The 14,942-nt window shown below is 50.9% G+C and overlaps 1 protein-coding gene across 1 annotated transcript in view; it reads right to left on the reverse strand.

The window, feature by feature from the left end:
* Positions 1-14,281, reverse strand: part of LOC144937332 (transcription initiation factor TFIID subunit 6-like) — a 34,177-nt gene extending 19,896 nt beyond the window's left edge. The window contains exons 1-5 of the mRNA XM_078864700.1: positions 14,114-14,281; positions 12,488-12,574; positions 11,765-11,918; positions 9,977-10,033; positions 8,718-8,807 (exon numbers count right to left, since the gene is read on the reverse strand). Of these exons, the coding sequence (XP_078720826.1) occupies positions 8,718-8,807; positions 9,977-10,033; positions 11,765-11,918; positions 12,488-12,574; positions 14,114-14,281 (556 nt within the window). The remainder of the gene's footprint in view (positions 1-8,717; positions 8,808-9,976; positions 10,034-11,764; positions 11,919-12,487; positions 12,575-14,113) is intronic.
* Between the last annotated feature and the right edge of the window lie 661 nt (positions 14,282-14,942).

Raw genomic sequence — 14,942 nt, forward strand, 5'->3', positions numbered from 1 at the left:
TTGTAATTATTGGCGAAACATCATACTTGGATTGTAAATGTTGTGGATTTACTCTCCAACACAATGGCGTGCTGTACTAGTAACGAATTGGTATGTTTTGTTTACGTGACGAACCTTATTAATCAGCTGTGGTGGGGTAGTAGCGGATTTAACGCACATTTATATTTATGCGATCTAACCAAAAAACCTGTATTATGGATAATATTGGTCGCGAAAGTCTACATGTTAAAGTGCTGATGTTTACACACCTCACCAAGTACTCATTTAAGACTGAGCCGCCCTAGGGGAGGCCCAGGTCCGGTTTAGATATTTGTCACTGATGTTGGCCGTGAGTGGGAATCGAACTCGGGCCACCGGGTTCGTAGTGCAGTACGCCAACCGCTACACTTTTTCTCCCCACGCACACACACGTGCTCATAAACACATACACGTGTAGTGTTGTACAGACGGACTCTTCAACGTCTTTTGTAGCACACACTTTTATTCGTCTTATTAACACAGTCCCTATGCACTCAGAACGTACAAGCCCCCGTACCCTACAGGCTACTTAATATCCCGCTCTTTCAGTGTCCTCTGACTGGACCTAGGGAGATGTCTCCCCGACCACTGGTTACTCTGAACCCTAGCCCTTATAAGGGCTGGAGGGCTTGGTCCAGGGTCCTAGGCTTCTTCCGCCGTCTTGGGTCTTCGTGTAGTCGAACCCCTCCAGAGCTCTGAGCGCTCTGGCTTTATACTTGTTCGTGGCCGGGTTGTCCAATCCCCGGCCACCTTGTGGAACCCTGTGATTGGTTGTTCCCAATCTGCTTTTCGATCCCAATTCACCCAATCTGACCCTGACCGTTTGGTCGCGCGGGAAAACCTTGTTTACGGTCAGCTCTCACAGCTTGTGAGACCCTGACCGTTAGTTTGAGCGGGAAAACCTTGTTAACGATTTGCTCTCCCAGTTTGTGAACATCGAGTGGGTAACTCTACTACATCACCCTCCCCTTCGGAAGCCTCAGCCGTCCCGGCTGTTACAAGCAGAAAATCCCCATCAATGAATCAAAGTGTGTGTGTGCCACAACCAACAAGAACAGGAACATCCAACAAGAACAGGAACATCCAACAAGAACAGGAACACCCACTATAAATACCCCCCCATCAACAACGCAACATATGTACATGGTCAGAACCAATCACAAATAACGACATTCGCGACGCACAACGCATGCAGCATTCAGCTGCCGCAAAAAAATGATGGGCAATCAAGAAAAGCGACGCGATCTAGCCCGTGTGTATTTCGCGGGCCCGTCGTAGGGGATGGGTGCCCCTTTCCGGGCTGCAGGCTGACCAGGCATCCTGGCAAAAATGTCAGCAGGGGCAGGAGGCCTCTCTGCGGGGACCCTTGGAGCAGACGGGTCGGGCAGCCTGGCAAACATGTTGGGCGGGTCAGGCATCCTGGTAAACATGTTGGGCGGGTCAGGCATTCTGGCAAACATGTTGGGCGGGTCAGGCATCCTGGCAAACATGTTGGGCGGCTCCCGGGGCCTTCGTGCAGAGACTCGTGGCTCGCACGGCTCCCTCAGTCCCGCATCATCTGCAGGAGGAATGAGACGTCTGCGCTGTGGGTTAGGTACCTACGGGGCGACATCCGACTCATCGGGCATATCACACGCTCGGCCCTCGTGTTTTGAGTGTGACGCAGAGCCGCGCGGAGCAACAAATGGCTTCAGACGAGAGGGGTGCACGAACCAGCGCCGTCGTCCCCAACGTATCTTTACACACTGTGGGCGCATTACCTGGACCACCTCAACTGGTCCTCGCCATGGTTTTAGGAGTTTAGCCGATGTGGACACCGGCACCTGGGGGCAATGAAGCCACGCCATATCACCTGGAGCCCACCGATGCACGGACGTGCGAGGGGCCTGCAACCTCGAATTTGCCCGCTGGCGGGAAGCAGAATTTTCGATCGCCGCATCACGAGCCTCAGACAGCTTTTGCAGGTTGAACCGCAAATGGTCAGTGAGCTTCGATGACTGTGGAAGCTGCTCTATCCCAAGCCGCACATCAGCGGGGGGAATGGCCTCCCTGCCATACATTAGGAAAAATGGGGAGAACCCTGTCGCTGCATGTGGCGCCATGCGGTAAGCAGCGAGGACCCCTGGGATCTGCAAGTCCCAGTCTACGTGGGATTCGTCAACCTGATGGCATAGCATAGAGGTGAGGGTTCTATGCAACCGCTCAACCATGCCATCTGTTTGGGGGTGATAGGGCGAAGTGCGCACCTTCTTAGTGCCCAACAGGCGGCATACCTCACTCAGCAGGGTACTTGAAAAATTTCTTCCCTGATCGGTCAGCAACCGTTCTGGAGCGCCCTTGTCCAGCACATAGCCTTGAACAAAGGCGTCCACCACGGCTGCTGCCGACTGGTTGGGGAGGGCCCAGGCCATAGGCCACCGTGTAAAATACTCCACCCCAACCAGAAGGTACTTGTTACCACGAGGCGTTGTAGGGAAAGGCCCCAAAATGTCGAGAGCAACCAGCTCGTTCACACGGGATACCGTGATGGGCTGCAGCGGTGGGCATGCCGGCTTCGCTGGAGGTTTACGTTGCGCACATTGGGTGCAGCCCGTTAAAATATCAGTTACGTCGCGAAGCATGCCCGGCCAGTAAAATTGTAATCTTAGCAACCCAATGGTTTTATGCACACCCAGGTGCGACAATCGCTCGTGTGCCGCGCACACAGCCGAACACCGCAAAGCCGATGGCACTACAATTTTGTACTGGCAAGAATCAGCATCCCAATGCATGAGCAGACCGCGGCGCATGGCAAAAGAGTTCGATTTACTTGAACGTGAGGACGAATCACATGCGCGACGACGCAGAGGCAACAATGACGCATCGTTCATTTGGTGCCGACCCCATTCGTCCAACGTTATCCCCAGCAAGTCGTCACTTGCTGGTGGATTTTCGTGGTCCGCACCCGGCGCAGAATCGGAAGGAAGGGCAGCAGAAACCGTTTCAGGAGGTGCAACCGGGCGTACTATTTGCGGTTTGCACCGGCCAGAACCCGTGAAACAGGCGCATTGTTCTGACGGGAGGCGAGATAGCGCGTCCGCATTACTGTGCTGTGTACCCTTGCGGTAAATCACCATAAAATTGTAGTCCTGGAGGACTTCAAGCCATCGGGAGAGCTGGCCAGACGGTTGGTCAATGCGCAAAGCGTATTGTAACGCAGAGTGATCGGAGCGCACGGTAAACCGTTGACCGTACAGGTATGGCCTGTATTGTTGTATAAAGTAAACAATGGCCAGCAGCTCGCATCGGGTTACGCAATAACGTTGCTCTGCAGGGGACAAAACTCTGCTTCCATAGGCAACCACCCTCTCAACGCCATCAACGATTTGGGACAGCACCCCGCCGATCCCGGTGTTACTGGCATCGGTGTCCAGAATAAACGGCTTTGCGAAATCGGGGTAAGCCAGGGGCGGTGCTGCTACAAGAGCATTCCGTAAGGAGTCAAATGCGGCCTGTTCCGCGTCTCCCCAATGAAATTTCAGCCCTTTCGCTGTAAGAGCGTGTAGTGGCTTGGCGATTGTAGCGAAACCAGCCACAAAACGTCGGTAGTACGACGCGAACCCGATAAAACTGCGAACATCCCCAGCAGAGGTGGGGGTAGGCCATTGGCTGACACATTTAGTCTTTTCAGGGTCTGTGGAAATACCCGAGCGGCTGACTATGTGGCCTAGATAGCGCACACTCACGCAGAAGGTGGCACTTCTGCAGTTTGAATTTAAGGTCCGCAGCTCGCATCTTTTCGAAAACAGCGCGCAACCGTTCAATGTGTTCATTGAACGTGCGGCCAAAGACGATAACGTCATCAAGATAGATAAGGCATGAGTCCCACTGGAGCCCAGCGAGGACCAGCTCCATGAGCCTCTGAAACGTCGCTGGAGCCGAGTGGAGCCCCATGAGCAATCTATTAAACTCAAAAAGGCCCTGTGGTGTCCGAAAAGCAGTCTTTGGCTTTGACGCTTCGTCGAGGGGGAGTTGCCAAAACCCTGACAGAAGGTCCAAAGTGGTAAAATAACGCGCCTCTGCCAGAGCATCCAATGACTCATCCATACGTGGAAGAGGATATGCGTCAGCCACGGAAATTTTATTTAGGCGCCGAAAATCTACACAGAATCGAAGACTGCCATCGTGCTTTTTGACCAGCACTATCGGGGCACTCCAGGGGCTGTTGGAAGGAGAAATGATATCAGCCTTCAGCATGTCGTCAACTGCCCATTTAACATGCTGTTTCTCCGCAGGGCTGAGCCGAAACAGGTTTTGGCGGATAGGGGCAGCGTCACCAGTGTCAATGTGGTGACGCAGCAGCTTGGTGCAGCCAATATCAAATTGTGATTTGCTGAACACATCCGAGAATTCCCGCAAAAGAGCCCGCAATTTACTCTGCTGTGACCCGGATAAATCGCCAGCATCCGCGCAGAGAGCGTCAATCCATCCCTCATCAACGTTATGAGGGCGAGGCTGCTGACTGTTCGCTACGTGTCCGACAACCCCGGTCCCCAGGGGCGCCACTGTCGCATGAGCGAGCACTGTCCCCTGTGGAATGACGGTGTCTGACAGACCGACATTCAAAACTTATATAAATGGCTCCCTGTCGCCCGCTACAAGAGTCTGTGCGGCCACCAACGAAAGGCTGTTAACTGCTGTGTTGGAAGGTCCCAATAAAATGCAATTTACCGAGGCGGTGGGAGCGAGCCGTTTCTTTAACCGTAAGGGTACGAGCATTTGTGCCCCTGGCGGAATGCGTACAGCGCAAGCCGCAAAAGCCTGTACGGAAGCATTTCCCATCCGTGAATGCGTGGCCGCGGGTAAAAATGCCATCCGGCGGCCCGAGGGAAGTTCAATACATCCCTGATCGATAAGGATTTTAATGGGCATTTTGGCAAGAAAATCAGTTCCCAGAAGGCACGGCACCGCAAGGGAAGAAGACACAAAAACAGGGCCGGCCAATTTAATATCTCCAATGGCAATTTGCGCCCGAATTTGGCCGAGAATCCCCAGGGAACTTCCATTTGCAGCGAAAAACGGAACGGAAACCTTTTCCAAAGATCGACATCGCACGGGCAGTATATTGTAAATCAACTCAGAGATGATAGTGGCCGATGCACCGGTATCGACAAGCACGCGCACCTCTACCCCCTCGATCGAACCAACAACCACCGAGGAACCCGCCGTCGCTGCAACCACTCTATGGGCCAGCTCTGACCACTGCCCGGGTCGCAGTGGTCGCGAAAAGTCGGCCAAACGCCGCGCATCATACGCCGTGTTCCGAGCGGAGTCAATGGTGTGTTGTGGTGTGTATGAGGACCGAGCGTGTGGGGTGCCGCGACTTGCCTGGTTATGCTGCGCTGCTCTGGAAGCTCTGTAGTCCCGGTCTCAGGATCCGGCGGAGCGGCGGCGAGGTGCACGGCAGTCGGGAGAGAAGTGGCCTCGGCGGCCACAGTTGAAACACGTCGCGTCGCCGTGGGGGAAGGGCCGTCCCCGCTCCCAGTCGTTGCGGCGACTGGTGCTATCTGGTGATCGCTGGGGCGTCGCGCTGAACGTCGAGAAGACTCGATCAGGAGAGCGAGCGTTGTCCCTGCTGGCAGGCACCGATGTCGTAGCCGAAGCGGTGATGGTCTCGTCCTGGTCCAGCATTAAGTGAGCATGAATGCTCCGGGCAGCTCGCAGCGAGCACATGTCCTCATCATCCACGGCCTGGATGACAAGGCGCAGCCCCCTCGCCATCTCCAGCAGCTTCTGAAGGACGAGTGCGTCGATAGCCTCATCGTCCATGCGGGGGTAAGCCGCTCTTGCCATAGCGAGTAGCGCGGTGCGGAACGCCAATGGCGACTCCCTTGGCTTGCACCGTCTCTCGTAGAACTGGTGGCGTGTGGCGGAAGGAGGTCCGTAGACATCAGACAGCCGCTGAAGTGCTGCTTGTAGTGTCGCCCTTTGTCGCTTGGGAATGGAGATGAGTGCAGCGAGAGAGTCATCGTCCAAGGTGGCTGGCAATGCACGAAGTGCTTGTGCATCCGACCAGCCCACCATCTCCTGGTGGCTGAGGAAGCGACGTTGAAATGCCGCCCAGTCGCCCCCTGTGGACGAGAATTCGCGAAAGACAGGCAGTCGCTGCTGTAGAGCAGCTGTGTCGTCGTCTTCGTCAAGCTCGGACTCGGTCCCGAACGGAGCGATGGCTTGGTCGGCAACATGTACTGTACGGCGTTGCAGCCGTGATGACGCGGTGTTGCTGGAGGGTCCAGCAGAGGCAGCGTCGCTCACTGATGACGCAGTGTGTCGTGATTGGCCCCCGGAGGTCCCAGCATGCACTTGGCTTCCGCCCCCACGTGACCCGTCGGCGGGAAGGACATTCTCTTCCGGGTTTGCGATGGCGGGGACGTTCGCAGTCGACCGTTCCTCTCCGCCCGCAGCCCCCAGGGTAAGTTGCTCCAGGATGGCTGCTGCAGCATGCAGCAGCTGGGCAAGGCGGGCGTGAGCAGCCTGGGTGCCTTCGCTCGCGGCGATCGGCTGCACAGCTGGTGGTGGGGCGGCTGGCAACACGCCAACATCTTCAGCGCCGCCCGCAGCACCCACAGGTGAGTCGGAGCTTGCATCATCGGGACTTCGCGTGCGGTTCGTTCGTCTTGTTTCCATCTTCTGACGCCAATGTAGTGTTGTACAGACGGACTCTTCAACGTCTTTTGTAGCACACACTTTTATTCGTCTTATTAACACAGTCCCTATGCACTCAGAACGTACAAGCCCCCATACCCTACAGGCTACTTAATATCCCGCTCTTTCAGTGTCCTCTGACTGGACCTAGGGAGATGTCTCCCCGACCACTGGTTACTCTGAACCCTAGCCCTTATAAGGGCTGGAGGGCTTGGTCCAGGGTCCTAGGCTTCTTCCGCCGTCTTGGGTCTTCGTGTAGTCGAACCCCTCCAGAGCTCTGAGCGCTCTGGCTTTATACTTGTTCGTGGCCGGGTTGTCCAATCCCCGGCCACCTTGTGGAACCCTGTGATTGGTTGTTCCCAATCTGCTTTTCGATCCCAATTCACCCAATCTGACCCTGACCGTTTGGTCGCGCGGGAAAACCTTGTTTACGGTCAGCTCTCACAGCTTGTGAGACCCTGACCGTTAGTTTGAGCGGGAAAACCTTGTTAACGATTTGCTCTCCCAGTTTGTGAACATCGAGTGGGTAACTCTACTACACACACATGAAAACAGCAGAAACAATGTATCCAATTGGTGAATTGCAAATACAAACGGTAGACCTTAGAGCACAATGGAACCATAACACGTGAAATACATAATCGTAAAAAGGATAAATGCTATGTAATGATTATCACAAACTAAATAATTTACTCCTCGAACAAATGATGTCCAAGATAAGGAGGATGTTCGAGATGTCCAACCTGAAGAGGTAACCACTGCCCTTCATAGTACGGTAGGGTCGTCGCTTAACGCGCGGTGTTCACACAACGCATTTTGCTATAATGCGGTACTTCAATTCTGGAACACTTTTCGCATGTGCACCGTTAAAATGCAGAACAAGTCATTATAATGCGGAACATGCACCATTACTGTATAACGCGGAGTGTGCACCATTATAAAACGGAACACGGACCGTTATAACGCGGTTTCTGAGCAGTCGATGACAAACTACTTTCTTGAGCTGCACGTCTGAGCGTGACAGTGGTACAGTACTAGGAATGGTACAGTAACACGACGGCGTACCCTCAGTTATTTGTCCCGCTATCTCACTGTTTATGCGTACATTGTATCTGGCCACAATTTATCGTTACATTATTTATTGGTAATTAGTTTTGGTTTAACGTGTTTTTTTATAAAAACGCGACACTTTTCAGGAACGCATCTACTGCATTAATCTAGGAATTTCTGTATAGCAAGGGAAAGTTCCCGGAACAGATGGAATAACTGAATATCATCCCAGAAACAGGGCCGCATGTTAGATCGATATTAGCATACCTATGTAAGATGCTTTGAATATAGGCCCATTCACTTATCATACATAAAGAAACTGTTCATGGGCATCACAAGAACAAGCCGGTTTTTAAATAGATTTTTCTACCATTTACCACAAATATATTCGTCATCAAATTCTATAAAAGTCGAGTGAATATCAAATACCATGAAGCGTGGCTTTTGTGGATGATGAAAGGGCATATAAATCATGGGAAACTGATGCAGTCATTCAAGTGCCCATAAACTAAGGCCTTAACAAAAATAATCAATAGCACTTAATGAATGTGGAACACATACGAGGAAAATGCATGATGTAACAAACTACAAATCAGGCAAAGAGATCCGCTCTCGCCCAGGTTCCTCATATCAACATATATTTTAGAATCATATTGGAGAAATTAGATAAATGGTGATCGATCGACCATCTCAGATTCTCCATCTATAGCCGTTATAACAACTATCAACAATTAACTATGGGAAATCAATGGCAGGAAGTATGAAAAACGACTGCGAACATTTTCAGAACCGCTTCGCACACGGCGCCAACTGTCGCCAGGCACAGCTCCGCTAACTCCAGTGGAGTCAGTATCCCGTCGGTCACGTGCCCACTCTGCGAGACATCTGGTTGGGCGATTTCTAGCATCTTCTAAATTCAAGTTGTTGTTCTCTGTGGCTGCCCCTGCCGTCGTGCGGTTCGTCACCTGCTCTGCGAGGGTCCACGCTCCCGGACAGCCCCACGGGTCCCCTCGCGTCCACCCCCACCGCCTCCAGCTTCTGCTGCTCCCTTGGCACTGCCACGTGGAATCAAACACAATGATGGTGGTGGCGGTGGCAAAACAAACCCTTTAATCTAACAAGTGGACAGACAAGGGTATATATCGTCCACTAGGAATACTGTAAAACAATGTTTAGGTCCATGCTCTTTCTGTTTAAGCAACAAAAAACCAGGCTGGTTTCAACTTCTTTGAGTCTCATCAGCAGAGTGTGACTTATTGTAATACAGTGCAGTAAATGCGACCACATCTAGCGGGGAATGCGCCCACGTCGAGGGGACTTCAAAGGGAGGAGAGATTTTATTAGTCATCGCGGTGGTAGGGGCCGCAGGGCAGTGAAGTACACATACAGAGGACATGGCGAAGTGTCATAGAATACACTTTGTCGAGAACGAACGGCCAAGGCAGAGATGATGAGGGTTTTAACTTTGGTCTTTTTCAAAATTGTATTCCAATTGTGCTTTGAGGGTCATGGCATGAAATGAAGGATCCATCCGGAAGGTTTGCAGGAGAACAGCCCGCAATCACAGGGTATCAAATATTCTCTTCTCTGATCCCTTCAACTGACCTTTTTAATCCACACACGAGGAAGGACACTTTCCCACACACGCTGCTGTAAAATCAATGTTCATCAGCAGCACACGTAAGCTGTATACGCCTCCCCAGTGCTGATGTTTAAACTGTGTGTGTGTGCTGTATGTGCATGTTTCTCTGTGTGTGTGCATTATTACTACTGGTTTACCCAGGAAAACTTCACTGAGTCTGATGACCGCTTTTTTCAAAAGGCCCCTGCACAAGTTTTTGCAGTAGGGGGCAAGGTTTCTGCCATGTGTAATCCCAAATGAGTAATTTGCAGGTACTTTTTTGCATTGGGATGTTTGGCAAATAACAGTAACATTGTGTGTATTTTTAAGCTATCGGAAGAAACCTGGAACCCAAGAAGAAACCCATGCAGAAGAGGGGGAGAACATACAAATGCCAGGTGTAAAGGCGCCCAAGTTGGGAATCGAACACAGGGGCTTCTTGATATGAGGCAGGAGTGCCACCATCGCACCACTACCTGGCCTGCTTCCCCATGTGCTAGTGTGCATGCACTGAGTTGGCCTTCACAGGTGCAAGCTAACAGCACTTCCCCCGCCAGCCTGTGTAGGCTACACAGGAGATCTTTGTCTTTGTATTGAACGAACCGGGCGGAGGATTTTCTGGAATCGCCGGCTGCACGCCATCGATGCAAAGCCAGTGAGCTGAGCGCAGCACAGATCACAGGGCGACACGTGTCCTCAAGGCCGGAACACGTTGCCTGTGCACTTCGCACACAAGCTACTTCACCTGTGCATTCACAGCACACGCGTTCTGAGGGTAGATCTACACACATACGATGCAACCCGATACTACGCTATGTCTAGTTTGTTGTCCGTTCCCCGCACCTCCGATTAGCATGATTGGCTATGTATGGTGCGAAAGAAGTTCAATATACATACATACATACCACCCAGACTTATGTGAATACACTTTTCAGGAAGCTGTATTTGTTCTGTACATAGCCATGGTCTATGGACTACGAGATGAAGGCATCCCTATGCCGTCCGGATATTGCCACGCAATGCAACAATCCATCTCACTCCTGCACTCGAACAGATCTCGTAGGGCGGGGCGCAAATCACTACACTCCCACTCTCCTAGAAATACACACAAATACACACGCACTCTCATACCTTCACGTCCGAACACACACACGCACTCATACATGCAAACACACGCGCACTCACACATAAAACACATACACACTCACACCTTACACATACACAACAACAACCGCCATTCACCACTAAGTGGCGGTGACATCACCGCAGCGCTTGTGCCAGGCTAGGTGCACTTTAAGACCATGTGAAGTGTCGAATGCCCACTTGCAGGAGGTCATGGGATAGACCCAGGTGCCTTGGGTTGACTGACTTGAGATGACTGTCCGATGCACCACCTATGCCCTCTACTGTGCCAACTTCCTGTATTTTAGCCACCGGGCGCTCCACTCGTTGTTGTGAGCGTCGCTCCTCTGCCCTCCGTTGTTGCTGGAGGGTGACTGCCTCCAACTGCCCAGTAGCGTCCTTCATGAGTCTCCTCCACAGAGGCCAATCTTGACACCGCTGGTACCAGTTAATGGCAAGTCCACTCAGCTCCACATCCTCTTGTACCACATCATTCCATATTTTCTATAGCACGTGTCACGCCCGTTTTGCCCGCTCTATCCAGACAAACAAAAGCTGTTTGGGCATGCGATGACTTGGAATGCGGGCCCCAAGACCCAGCCAATGCAGCCTTGCCTGCTGGAGGAGCTCACCGATGGAACTGTATCCAGATATTGAGGATTTGTGAGCTCCTCACACAATCCAGCTGGTTAAACCAAGGATGGATCGTAGGCAGGCCAGCCTGAATGTTTCTAACTCTCACACCCTGACACATGCACACACACATGCAGTCACACACAAATACTCATCCACACACATGCAAACACTCATACGCACAAACACTTCCTTCAATATTTGAGGCATAGCAGCACCAGCAGAGTTAACCCCATCTTGCCTTGTGATGTTGTTTGAGCTGAGGGGTTTCCACTCCCTGAAGACCTCACAAAAATGCTCAGCAAACCAGCAAACCTGTTCTTGGCGATCAGGGATCAGATTACCCTTCTTTCTTTGAGGATGGTGATATATGTGGTGTTGCAAGTTACACACAATCACACCGTCACCCACTCTCACACCCTGACACACATGCACACACTCACACATGCAAACACTCACATACTCTCACATCATGACACACACACGCACTCACACATTCAAAGACTCACACCCTCACACATACACGCACCACACTCACACATGCACTCATATGCACACACACATGCAAACACTCAACCGCACACACACTTGCATACAAACTCTCACACATGCATGCACTCACACTCTCACACGCACCTCTGATGGAGACTTGCAGGGGCACGCGAGGTAGCGGCGTACTGATGAGCTCGCTCAGACACAGCTCCTGTTCCGGAGCAAAGTAGACTTCTCGGCCACCTCCACTGGCGAAGCGGAACGGAGTGAACTCCTTGGACTCGAACCCATACAGGGGCTGCACTCACCCCAACAACAACAACACCACCACTACAAATACAAACTCTAAACCACTGTCAAGATCAACAACACTAACACAATTGAAGTCCGGAAATTATGAGAAAAACTCATCACAACAGAAACATTAAATGCAGCTGGAAACAAAGAGAATAGCAGACAAGTGTGTAACATTGCATATTCAAAAGCTCTCAGCCATATCCAGACTACCAGCTCAACAAACGTGAACATGGGGCCATTTACTTGTTTATATTACCACTACCAACAACACCAATAACAACATCATAATCACTGCATCACAACCGATATTGGCACCATGGTGAAACTAGTCCAGAGCTCACTTGTACTGAATCAAAGCTGCTGAATTTGTGTACTCTTAGGAGGCCGTTGTGCCCATGGGTCGTGTATAAATGCATTTATTTTGTGACGTGAATAGACAGGAATAAGATGGAGACGAGTTTTCTGCTCACCTATTTTGTGATTTTATGTTCTCCACAATGACACTGTAATTATTATTATTTTATCATTAAAAACAATATAAGGTCGCACCAGGGGGGGCAGAGGTCTCACCTCCACATTCATCGTTTTCAATGAGAGGTCGAGGTCCCCTGTGGTCATCCGCCGCCGTTTGCTCGCTCGGGTGAACTTAGCCGCCTCCTGCAAAGACTCGAAAGCTAAATATTTTTTTACATGCCTTTATTTAACTCACTCCGTCTGTTGTCGTATCCTCAAAAAAATCTTCTAACTCAATTTGTACCCACTTCCTAATGTGCTATCGAATGCAAACTTGGTATACTTATGTCATACTGATGACAAGACTATATTCTATAATTAAACATTTTTAATATATATTTGTAAACATTTTACACGCTTTTTTATTTAACTCACTGTGTCTGTTGTATCCTCAAATCTTGTAACTCAATTTCAACCGTCTTCCCAATGTCGTATCGACTGCAAACTTGCTATAGGTATGTCATACTGATGACAATACTATATTATATCATTGAAAATTAAAAATATATTTTTTTAAACCATCTTTTTTACGGCTCTAATTGTCCACGCTCAACTCACGTTGGCTGTAAATCACCACGGTCTCTTACGTCACGGCAAGCGGAGGATGTGGAAGGAGGGGAGTGGGCGATGGGGGACGGTGGCAGGGGGAGGGGCAGCTCGGACAGTACATTTCATGAAAGCGTGTTTAAAAAAAATAAGTATTTTTAAATATTTTATTGGTGACCCAGGTCACCTGGTTATACAAGATCAACTTGAAACGTGCATCACACAACCATCAACACTGAGAAGGCCCCGAATGGCTGCTGGAGCAGTGCTGCTACCAGGACTGCACGGAGACGGGATGAGCGGTCTCCACCACCGTTTCGCGATTCCCCCCGACCCCCACCCACAAACGCCCACAATTCTATAAATCGTCATGATCCAGGGTCATGTCTCAATTCACCGATTGATGATTTTAAATGCTATAATGCATTATATTGCTTGCCTCAGTAGATGCAAGGAATCGCATGACCTAATAACATACGATGCATATGAATTGATGGTAATCCATTCATACACACGTGAGGAAATGCATGTATCATTGGAGTAAGGAAAGATTAAACGGTATATCAGGGATGATGGGCTGAGTTTACCTCCAACCCATATATCACAGGACTTCTACACTGTAGTGAAGTCCGCTCCGGTTCATGTCGCTCTGAATGACGGTGCCGACACTCAAACCTGAATTATTTACCGAACCCAAAATCTTTCCCCTTTCGAGACGCTCACTCTCCAGCCAAGCCACCTGGCCAAATCTGAGTGGTGGCGGTGGAGACAGGAACACGCAGCACGCACTTCTAAACCACTGCCATCACTATCATCGCCGCCGCTAAACTATTTCTTATTTTACCAAGTAAGGCCCTCCAAGCTATATAGCTCTTTTTCAGAAGTGACCTAGCAACGAATCATAGCTCAATAAAGTGGCTTATCATCATGTGGAAATTAATAGCAGCCAAATACTCGAAACACATGTTTCTAAATGTGGAGGGAAAAACGAGAGGACCTGGAGAAAAATCCACGCGACCACAGGGGAGAACATGCAAACTCCAAATATCCAGGCGTCAGGGTCGAAATAGAACCCACGACCTTCTGTATACCAGGCGAGGTCGTTAACATGTCGCCACCGTGGCTCCCGCCCCAGACCTGCAGCAGCTGACGCAGGCGTAGGACAACGTTCTCCGCGAGGGTTTCGCACGCGTCGTCCACCAGTGGGAAGGCACCCACTGACTCGCCCATGAACCGCACAGAGTCCGCAGGCAGAGCCGTCGCCGGCGCCAGCCTCTTGGGCCGGGCCTTGCGGGAGGTGGACATGGCCGCCCGCCGTGTGTCCTCCCTCTCTGCCCACTCAGAGGAACAAACGATACCAGAGCCAGGGCGATGAGGTTAAGTTAATAAATCACCGCGCCTCCTTCACTCACTGCAATTGACTCACCCTGAATGCACCGGATCTCAGAATATAAGCAGCGCTCAGTTTAGCGGAGATATTTTTTTACTTGTTAAAAGGAAACCAACAATATATATATACACTTGTCAACCAAGTTTAAATTTTATTGTCAATATGTATGATATCACATGTCATGTGAAAGTGGAAGATGACGCTGGAAGTAAACATGGAATACCAGGATAGCCAGCCGGACAACTGGACAGAGCGGGCGTTCTCAGTGGAGTATCGCCACCTCAATTGCCGATTCGACCGCCCCGAGACACCGGATAATGAGGGCCATCCGCATGCGCATAAGACGCTGCCGCTGCTGAGCCTAGGCTCCAAATGACACAAGCTTCACCTGGTCAATGTGCACCAGCCCGCAAGCGAGCGGAGCAAGTCCAACACGGGCATCGACGAGGCAACAGACATCAACATCACGGGCATCCTCCAGACCGGCGGCCTCACGCAGGCGCGTGCTCGTCACGCTAATGTGGTCCTGGACGCAACCATCCCAGCGGCCCCAGCCACCCCGTGCTGTTCCTCGAT

Source organism: Lampetra fluviatilis, chromosome 2 (assembly GCF_964198595.1).
Source record: "Lampetra fluviatilis chromosome 2, kcLamFluv1.1, whole genome shotgun sequence".
NCBI classification, from domain to species: domain Eukaryota; kingdom Metazoa; phylum Chordata; class Hyperoartia; order Petromyzontiformes; family Petromyzontidae; genus Lampetra; species Lampetra fluviatilis.